Raw genomic sequence first — 10,710 nt, 5'->3', positions numbered from 1 at the left:
CAGTTAAGAGGACAAAAGGTCAGGTAACAAAAAACAAGCTTTTTTAAAAAGCCGATGACTTAACATGAACAAAAAGCGGGGAGCAGGACAGACAGGAACACACTTACAGAAGGGAACAGGCAGGTAGCACGGACAAGGAAGACGAGCAGGTAACATGGACCAACATGGAGCGTGACATGAAAGACGATCGGACATGGAGAACAGGGGAAGATAAGACTAAATACACAGAAGGGTAATCACAGGACAAGACACAGCTGGGCAAGGGAGGCAGAAACACAAGGGCAACAGGTGAACACAATGAGACAATCAGACACAGGAAGGCAAACACAGGAAGTAGGAGCAGACAAGACACAAGGAGGAAAACATTTACAAATAAAAAGGTGGAAAATTGTAACAAAAATCCCAAACCATGACAGAAGTGACAGTGGTGGGGTAAATCCTATGTTTGTATGACTTGGTCTCAGGTGCTAAGAGAGCTGCTAATAAAAAGGTCCACTGCGTTTCTTCCAAAGAAAATGTGAAACCAAAATGTTGATAACATATTTTCTGTCTGCGACCAGGTAACAGACAGAACTGCATTGTGAAGCGAGGCGTTCAGGGAACCAATCTAAACACCAATGGCGTCATTATTCTAAGGCATATCATTGAAATGTTATACATTGCTACTTTGAAGGAGATAATGTTCGTATTATGATCTCTACTTTCTAACTCTTCCTGTAATATTTCTTTCTGCCTGTTCACATCTAGATCTAAATTGCTGTTGTCTCAGATGTTGGTGAGATCTCAGGCTCTATGAACACACTCACTCTTTTTTCAGCTGCTTTACACTTTGTCATATTTTGACTTCATGACTCAGCACTTTTTGTTTAATATCAGTTAGGACAAATTAGGTTGTGTTGAAGATCAGATAAAGCACACATCATTCTGCTACTTCCTACCTGTAAATGTTTTATAACATTGTGTTGTTCTTTAAAAGTCAGACTTTGTAACTATACTGCATTTATTGAGGAAGCAAAGAGAGAAAATATATTTTATAGTCATCTAACTTTGGTTTCTGGAAAGTCTTTGATCATATCCCCCAATGAACAGCCTCCTTGAGGTCACCTTATCTCACTGTCATTCATGTTTGAACAAGTGGATGATCAGTATTTTATTGCATTGACCTATTTTCACTGGCCAGCCATGAAGTGATTTTAAGTATTTTAATATTTGATAACCCACATTATATATTTTAATTGTTTTATAAAGAATACTAAAATAATACCAACATATTTCCTTCACACTAATGCACACCATTCATTGTAGATATTATAATAAACAAGTTTTGGCCTTTAGAATTATTGGAAATGCGAATTGGCAATGAAATGTGTTTGAGTTTATATATATTGTACATTGTTGAACATGTCAGCTATTTAGTTTGTTCTTCAACTTGTAAACAAGTCTTTGTCTCTGTCGCTCAACCTACATATTGTTTTGCTGTGTTAGAGAAAGCAAGAGACAGTCTGCCATCACTGTAACTCTTTCTCTCTCTCTGTCTCTGAGCTTCTGTAAAGCCTGCTCCTTCTCACAACAGTAATCTACTTGCCAAATGTGACCTCGAGTGACACACAACAATTCTGCTGGGTCTCCCCAGACCCCAACACCAAATTATACACTTTTTTTTGAGACCTTCAGACTTGGCTGGTCAAATGGTCAAAATCAGTTTTGTAGTGTTTATATAGCTGTTGTGGAGGATATCATGAAGCCTTGTTCAGATAAAAAAAACTAGAGCGTAGTTATTATATCATTTTAACTTGAAACGGGTCACGGGAGACCCTAACACAACATAAGGGTTAAACAAGAACAGATGATAATGATGTTGTTTACATTGACTTGTTTTTACTGACACTGTTAACTGCCACCAGGTGATTTGAATGTGTGTCTATTCTATATTGTGTTTTTTTCAAGAATTTTCAGAATTCACTTAATTTACATCACAATGTCGAGAAACACTAAATCTAAATCCAGTCTGTTTTGCCTCAATCAAGAAGACAAGGAGAATCTAGCTACATGTTGGTTAGAGCTCAGCATCCATCAAAACAACTTTACTTTTCCTGTCTGATATTTTGTGTTTTTTTACTTTGTTTTATAGAAATGTGAATAATTGAGTGCTGTTAATGTGACAGGGGGATTCAGTTTGTTGCTTCAAATCCATTTCGCATAGCTGTGCTTCATCTGTTTTTAAGCATCTCGACGTACACAAGAACTGTACCAGTGCCAGCAAATGAGAGTCTCATTGACAGAGTTTGTCAGTACGTACATGAAACCTGAACGACGAAGTTTCAAGGCAGCAATCATCTAAAAAAGTTAAATATATTGTTTTCATGTTCTCATACATTTGAATAAAAGCACAAACAAATCATTGCAATACTCCGTCAGGACTTTTCTTCACAATGATGGTTTGAAAATAAAAGAACGTGTTATTGTTCGAAAACCAATAATAAAACGATAATACAATAGAAGTGTCTTATATATTTCAAAATCAATATTATTGTTTTTATGGAACAACAGAAATGTTCATTATATATATATATATATAAAAATTGTTAGCATTGTATTTAATAAACACAGTAATAATACAAACACAATACAGCACACAATATGTTCCTACCTCTATTTTTGTTTTACTTTTTATTATCATTTCTCACATCGCATACAAACATATTTACAAAACAAAAAACGTATTTACCACCAACAAAATAAATGATAATAACATTAATAATGACAATAAAGACACAAAATGATATATACAAAGAAACAAAAATATCAAGACAGCAATGAGAAAGGGAAAGGAAGGGACGTGCAGTAGAGAGAGCATTATGCTAATGTGTTACTGTGAGGTGATGCTTTGTTGTGAAGTGTCCGGCCAAACATGTGTGAAGAGGAATCTGCTCTGAAGGTAGAGCATGAAAGGAGACAGGTTTGATTGACGGGTGTTATATTGTCATTTTGTGTTGAAGAGAGTTTTCCCAGGTCTGCATGATCTGTTGAACGATTGAGAGAATGGTTAATAGTTCATTTTGTTCTGTCTCTCCAGTTGAGGAAAATAGTTTTTCTGTGCTACAGTTATTGCTATGATAATGACAGTTTGGAGATGTAGTGGGAGAGCGATGGAGGATACATCTCCTATAAGAGAGCGATGGAGGGGGTGAGGGGTTGCCGATTTTGAGGACCTCTGACAGCTTTCTCATGACCTCCGACCAAAACCGGGTCACTTGTATTGAATGAGTTGTATTTCTGTTACGGGACATGCTAAATGTTTTATTACAGATGGTGTGGCAGTTAATGTCTGTCTGATTTGGATCTGATGCCCATTCGTGTGTTGGTATGGAAACAGTGTTGTTGTGTTGAGAAAATAGTTTGTACATTTGTGATGATATCTTTTTTGGTTGTAATGAAGGAGGGAGATTGTCAAAGTTATTCATATCTATTGTCTTGTATGGCCTCCTTCAAATGTAGTGACTGGAAGTTGTCAGGGTTGGGGAAAATCAGGACCCAAATGCAGTTAAGAGGACAAAAGGTCAGGTAACAAAAAACAAGCTTTTTTAAAAAGCCGATGACTTAACATGAACAAAAAGCGGGGAGCAGGACAGACAGGAACACACTTACAGAAGGGAACAGGCAGGTAGCACGGACAAGGAAGACGAGCAGGTAACATGGACCAACATGGAGCGTGACATGAAAGACGATCGGACATGGAGAACAGGGGGAAGATAAGACTAAATACACAGAAGGGTAATCACAGGACAAGACACAGCTGGGCAAGGGAGGCAGAAACACAAGGGCAACAGGTGAACACAATGAGACAATCAGACACAGGAAGGCAAACACAGGAAGTAGGAGCAGACAAGACACAAGGAGGAAAACATTTACAAATAAAAAGGTGGAAAATTGTAACAAAAATCCCAAACCATGACAGAAGTGACAGTGGTGGGGTAAATCCTATGTTTGTATGACTTGGTCTCAGGTGCTAAGAGAGCTGCTAATAAAAAGGTCCACTGCGTTTCTTCCAAAGAAAATGTGAAACCAAAATGTTGATAACATATTTTCTGTCTGCGACCAGGTAACAGACAGAACTGCATTGTGAAGCGAGGCGTTCAGGGAACCAATCTAAACACCAATGGCGTCATTATTCTAAGGCATATCATTGAAATGTTATACATTGCTACTTTGAAGGAGATAATGTTCGTATTATGATCTCTACTTTCTAACTCTTCCTGTAATATTTCTTTCTGCCTGTTCACATCTAGATCTAAATTGCTGTTGTCTCAGATGTTGGTGAGATCTCAGGCTCTATGAACACACTCACTCTTTTTTCAGCTGCTTTACACTTTGTCATATTTTGACTTCATGACTCAGCACTTTTTGTTTAATATCAGTTAGGACAAATTAGGTTGTGTTGAAGATCAGATAAAGCACACATCATTCTGCTACTTCCTACCTGTAAATGTTTTATAACATTGTGTTGTTCTTTAAAAGTCAGACTTTGTAACTATACTGCATTTATTGAGGAAGCAAAGAGAGAAAATATATTTTATAGTCATCTAACTTTGGTTTCTGGAAAGTCTTTGATCATATCCCCCAATGAACAGCCTCCTTGAGGTCACCTTATCTCACTGTCATTCATGTTTGAACAAGTGGATGATCAGTATTTTATTGCATTGACCTATTTTCACTGGCCAGCCATGAAGTGATTTTAAGTATTTTAATATTTGATAACCCACATTATATATTTTAATTGTTTTATAAAGAATACTAAAATAATACCAACATATTTCCTTCACACTAATGCACACCATTCATTGTAGATATTATAATAAACAAGTTTTGGCCTTTAGAATGATTGGAAATGCGAATTGGCAATGAAATGTGTTTTGAGTTTATATATATTGTACATTGTTGAACATGTCAGCTATTTAATTTGTTCTTCAACTTGTAAACAAGTCTATGTCTCTGTCGCTCAACCTACATATTGTTTTGCTGTGTTAGAGAAAGCAAGAGACAGTCTGCCATCACTGTAACTCTTTCTCTCTCTCTGTCTCTGAGCTTCTGTAAAGCCTGCTCCCTCTCACAACAGTAATCTACTTCCATCCGCGTCTCAAACTAAACTGTGTTGGGTCCTTGAATTTGAGGGAATATGGCCTGTAAAGTCCTTGAAAAGTCATTGAATTAGATTTTTAGGAAGGTAAGGGATCAGTGAATACATGTTTTAACAATGTGATAAACTAATGATTAAAAGATGTGGAACTACACTCCATCATACAGGTACTAGTAAATCATGTATGTTTGTGTGCTGTGTTGTTATTGTTGTTTTCCTGATACGTTGCTCAAAGTACTAAGCGGTTCAGTTTCTGTTTTAAAAAACCGTCATTTCTTTTCTACAGCTTCCATGTCATGTTACCCAAAGCCTCCAAATCAATGCAGTTCTTTCTGTTTGGACTGGATCAGTAGGACACGCCTCTTTTCTAACAATTCTGAAATCCTTTTGTATATCATAGGAACATTATTAAATTGAAATAAAGCATATATTCATTGAAAACTACATCCACTCAAAATCAGTTGTATTAAAACATCTCTTTTGGGGGGGGGGGATTTTGTCCCATATTTTATTTTATATTAATATTTATGAACGTTTTTGCTTTTGAAATTTAAGATAGCTAACCTTTAAACTTACCCTTCTGGATTTATTGAGGAAGCAGCGAGAAAATATTCCTTTATTGCTAAAATAACATGTATTTTATAATCATCTACCTTTGGTTTCTGATAAGTACTTGTTTATCTCAGACAATGAACAACCTCAGTGAGATCACTGTATCTTACTATGTCATTAATGTTTAACCCTTGTGTTGTGTTCAAAAGCTGTTATCGTTCATGGTGCTCGCGGGTCAATTTTGACCCATGATTTATCTAAAAATGACTATCATCCAATATTGTTTTAACTACATCATAACTAACTTATAATGCATTCATAACCGTACAATCCTGTTGTCATTTAATGTTATGGCCCAAAACACATCACACCACATATTGATCACGTGCATGTGTGAGTTCAGGTTCAAGTGTTAGTGTACATATTCTTTGAGAAAGGTGGAGTTCCCGTGGGGGGAGGGGGCAGAGGGATGGGAGACCAGGTGCATGTTGCGAAACATTATTGTTACAGTGGCTGAAGGGGGTGGGGGAGGGGTGTCTAAAGTCAAAGATGAATCTTGATTGGGCCAAATTTGACCTCGAGTCACCCACAACAATTCTGCTGGGTCTCCCCAGACCCGAACACCAAATTATACACTTTTTTTTGAGACCTTTAGACTTGGCTAAAATGGTCAAAATCAGTTTTGTAGTGTTTATATATCTGTTGTGGAGGATATCATGAAGCCTTGTTCAGATAAAAAAAACTAGAGCGTAGTTATTATATCATTTTAACTTGAAACGGGTCACGGGAGACCCCAACACAACATAAGGGTTAAACAAGAACAGATGATAATGATGTTGTTTACATTGACTTGTTTTTACTGACACTGTTAACTGCCACCAGGTGATTTGAATGTGTGTCTATTCATATTGTAGTTTTTAAATTGTAATTGAAACACAGACATTGCCTACCAACACACACACACATGACACACACACACACACACACACACACACACACACACACACACACACACACACACACACACACACACACACACACACACACACACACACACACACACACACACACACACACACACACACACTTCAACAATAAGTCAAAAGTAAAAGCTTGTGGACTATTGTGTGCTGTGTTTCCAAAGATGTTTTCCAGATGCTCCAATATGTTATCAGAAGGTCATGTTTGTGCATTTATGAGGCTGTGTTGGATCCTTGGATTTGAGGTAACATGCTCTGTTAAATACTTGAAATGTCCTAGAATGTGATTTCTAAGAAGCTGTAGGAACACTAAATAGACTTTTTGAATGTTGGTAAACTGATTATTAAGTTTGAGCTACACTCCATCATACAGGCACTGTACTTGTAGATCATGTATGTTTGTCTGCTGTGTTTCCAGTTGTTTTCCTGAGAACATGCTCAAAGGGTTTTTTCCACATGTTTATGGTCAATATGTTCAGTAATGATTGATCAGCAGAAGACACTATATAAAGCTGGGCTTACCACAGAAAGTCTAAAGTAGATCTGAACAGACTGCCACTTTGAGAATGGAGAGGACCATGTGTTTTCCTCTGGTGCTGCTGATCTGCTCTCTCTCTACGGCTCAGCTTCAGTCTGACAATGACATTGTTCCACATCATGCTGAATCCCAGGGAGGAGAACCAACAAATGTGTCTGAGCACCAACAGACCTGTCCTCAAGACATCCACGCTGTGCTGAGAGAGATGAGCGCCTCTCTGGCTGAGCAGAGGGTGGAGACGAGGCACCTTCAGAGAGAGAATGAAGGTACTGTGGTGTGTAAGGTGGGGACATATGGAAACCGTTCTTGTATAAAGTGTTTTCACTAAACCAGTTTACAGTATTACTTGCAGATAATGATACTGTTCTAGCTCTTTACACTCTTCTTCTGTTTGCTACATGTAGAGATCACAACAGTCCTTAAAGTGTTCAGTGAACCTCATGTAGCCTTCTTCTCAACGGTGCATGTGTAAGAATACATGCATTAACAGATGTAACATCTTTCAGTCTGAACAACTATTGTTATATGCTTGTTCACCTTTTTATTTTAGAACAACAGCAATAATCTGATGTTGCAGAGAACATGTCTGACAATCCCTTTGATTATCTTATATGTCACACAGTTCATTTCTAAAGGCAGGAGGTTAGCATGCTGCTAACATATGCTAATCAGCACCCCAGCAACCAGGGCCGGCCCTGACCAATTTGCTGCCCCAAGCAAGATTTTAGCTGGCACACAATTAAAACCTATAATTGCACACTAAAACTTCCTGTCTGCCATCTTCAGTTGATTTCTCAGACGTTCAACGCTCTGTCTTTGAAGCTCTTTCCTTATCTCCCTTGATTCTCCTTAGCAACGGTCATTATTTTTGCTAAGCAGCTGTGTGTTATCTTGTATTAACAACCTCAGAATCGAGTATTCAACTAAGCCGTGAAATAAACGAAAGTAGTGCAGGAATGAATTTGTTTTTATTATTCAATAAATAACTATACATTCATTTGGTAATTTAATAAAGCCCAAACCGCTAAGCTGGAGTTACAGAAGACTGAGCTGGAGAAGCAGAAGACTGAGCTGGAGAAGCAGAAGACTGAGGGGGACAAGCTAAAGCAACAACTTCAAGGTAATGTGTGGACAAGATCATGGCTCAAACTATTTATAGTGAAAATGATTGATGATAGTGTATCTGAAGCAAGGAGAAAACCCTGTTTGAGCAGACACATATATTATAATATATGACATTACATTACATTACACGTCAGACGCTTTTATCCAAAGCGACTTACATACTCAATACTGTGGGCAATCCCCACATATATTATATATGTATTTTTTAAACATAAATGTACCATAGGCAAAGCTAACCTTGATGAAGACGATAATGATGAAATACTTGTAACTATCAAACACTATTTCTTTCAGACTCAAATATGTAATGATGTCACTTTCTTCACAGTACAAGCAGCAGAGCTGATCTCTGTGAAAGCCAGGTCAAATGTCACAGAGAACCAGGTGGAGGCTCTGAGGAGAGACGGAGAAGGTAAAACATAGATCTAAATTATTAAATTCAGTTTTGAACAGGCTCATTCTCAAATATGTGCACTTTTAAAAACTTTCAATCACAGTAAAAAACAATAAAATGACTCTCTCTCTCTCTCTCTCAGTCAAACAGGTGGCTTTCTCAGCCTCTCTGTTGGCTTCAGGCTCAGGAACTATCGGACCATTTAACACTGAAACTAATCTGGTCTTCAGATACGTCTTCTCAAACATTGGGAATGCCTACAACCCAAACACAGGTACTCAAATCTCCACAAAAAATCTAACGTTATTGGCTTTGTTGAATTCAAAAACATGATCAACAAACACATCTCAAGTTACCTTCACTGACAAAAAATGTCCCACAGGTTTTTTCTTTGCACCGGTGAGAGGAGCCTACCACTTTGAGTTCTACATTGGTGCTCACGGACATTCTTCACTTCCAGCATGTGCTGCGTTGATCAAGAACAGTGAGACTGTTTCTCGTGCACATGAACATCAGACGTCAGGTTTTGGGAAATCTTCTAATGGTGCCACGCTGCTGCTAGAGGTCGGAGATGTTGTGTTTTTGCGTTTGTGTGGAAACTCAAGGATATTTGACAATGAAAATCATCATAATACCTTCAGTGGTCATCTGCTTTTCACCATGTGAAAGGGAATAATTGTTCTGCTATAACAGTGTATCAGTACTTTTTTTACTTTATTATTAAATCTGATTTACCATTCTGCACAGCAACAACAGTATTTTGACGAGAAAAGTCTCATGACATGATCAATCTCTCTCTTGGTTTGCAGGAGAAAACACAGTGATAGACATTGAGGAAATGCTTTTCTTTTAACATCAGGATTCAACCTCTCTCTTTTACTGCTAATTCTGTGCTGTTTATTTTATTTGTTCATTAGAAACATCAATGATCTCGTGCTGTTGATGTGAAAGGGGAAATATCCTTTGATTCAGATTTGTTGATAAGTATCTAATTATCTGGACATATAAGAGTATTGCATTACTACCAGAACAATGAAAGTCTCTGACAGTATTGGTACTATACTTCAATGACAAAGCTTCAGAGTAACAACCATGTATACACTTTAAATATGTTATTTTCATGAACTCTTACATTTGAATAAAAGCAAAGACATACTGTATGACTGTAATACTATCTATGAGTCTTATGTGCTTGGGAATAAGAAATACAAAATGAACCAAAGGTTTTGTTATGGTGTAACAACAGAAGACCTACTGATCATATACAGTGTATATATAATTGTAATATAGTTACCATGTTATTCAATAAACACAGTAATCAAGTTGAAACAGACAGACGTTTAACTCCAGGACAACAAACACACAGGACAGACTGCATTTCTTCCAAACAAACTGTGAAACTGAGATGTTGTAAACATGTTTTCTGTCAGCGACTCGGTGACAACAGAACTAATGTAAAGCGAGGCCTTTAGGGAACCAGTTTTAACACAGATGGCATCATATTTCTACAGTCAATACATTTTCAATCAACATACTTCATGAAGATAAGTTCAAACTAAAATATTTTCTATTGCTACTTTGAAGGAGTTTTCTTCATCTCAAGATACAAAGGATTAGCGTTTTATCATATACACAACTACGGTGTAGTTTGTAATGAATTAAAAACGTGCTTCACATATTCCTCAACAATGCAATTACAAGACATAAAACACATTTAAAAAACAACAAGAATACAAATAGTGCAACTTCAGGCATTAAGTAGTCTTCTGGCCTGTGGGATGAAACTGTCTCTGAGTCTGGTGGTTTTAGTCCGGATGCTGCGGTACCGCCTGCCAGACAGCAGCAGACAGAACAGTTTGTGGCTGGGGTGATGGGGGTCTTTGATAATCCTGAGGGATTTCTTCCTGAGCCGCTGGGAGTAGAGGTCCTCCATGGATGGCAGCTCCGTCCTGGTGATGTGCTGTGCAGTTTCCACCACCCTCTG

At 37.6% G+C, this 10,710-nt stretch overlaps 1 protein-coding gene across 1 annotated transcript; it reads left to right on the top strand.

The window, feature by feature from the left end:
• The first annotated feature begins 7,223 nt into the window (after positions 1 to 7,223).
• Positions 7,224 to 9,902, top strand: LOC117487517. Its single transcript, XM_034136152.1, has 5 exons — positions 7,224 to 7,473; positions 8,223 to 8,327; positions 8,661 to 8,744; positions 8,869 to 9,000; positions 9,109 to 9,902. Exons 1-5 carry the CDS (start codon positions 7,236 to 7,238, stop codon positions 9,390 to 9,392), a joined length of 843 nt encoding a protein of 280 aa, XP_033992043.1. The 5' UTR covers positions 7,224 to 7,235; the 3' UTR covers positions 9,393 to 9,902.
• The last annotated feature ends 808 nt before the right edge of the window (positions 9,903 to 10,710 follow it).

This window comes from Trematomus bernacchii, unplaced genomic scaffold, assembly GCF_902827165.1.
Source record: "Trematomus bernacchii unplaced genomic scaffold, fTreBer1.1, whole genome shotgun sequence".
In the NCBI taxonomy this organism is placed as follows: domain Eukaryota; kingdom Metazoa; phylum Chordata; class Actinopteri; order Perciformes; family Nototheniidae; genus Trematomus; species Trematomus bernacchii.
This window is presented reverse-complemented; position numbering and strand designations above follow the sequence as displayed.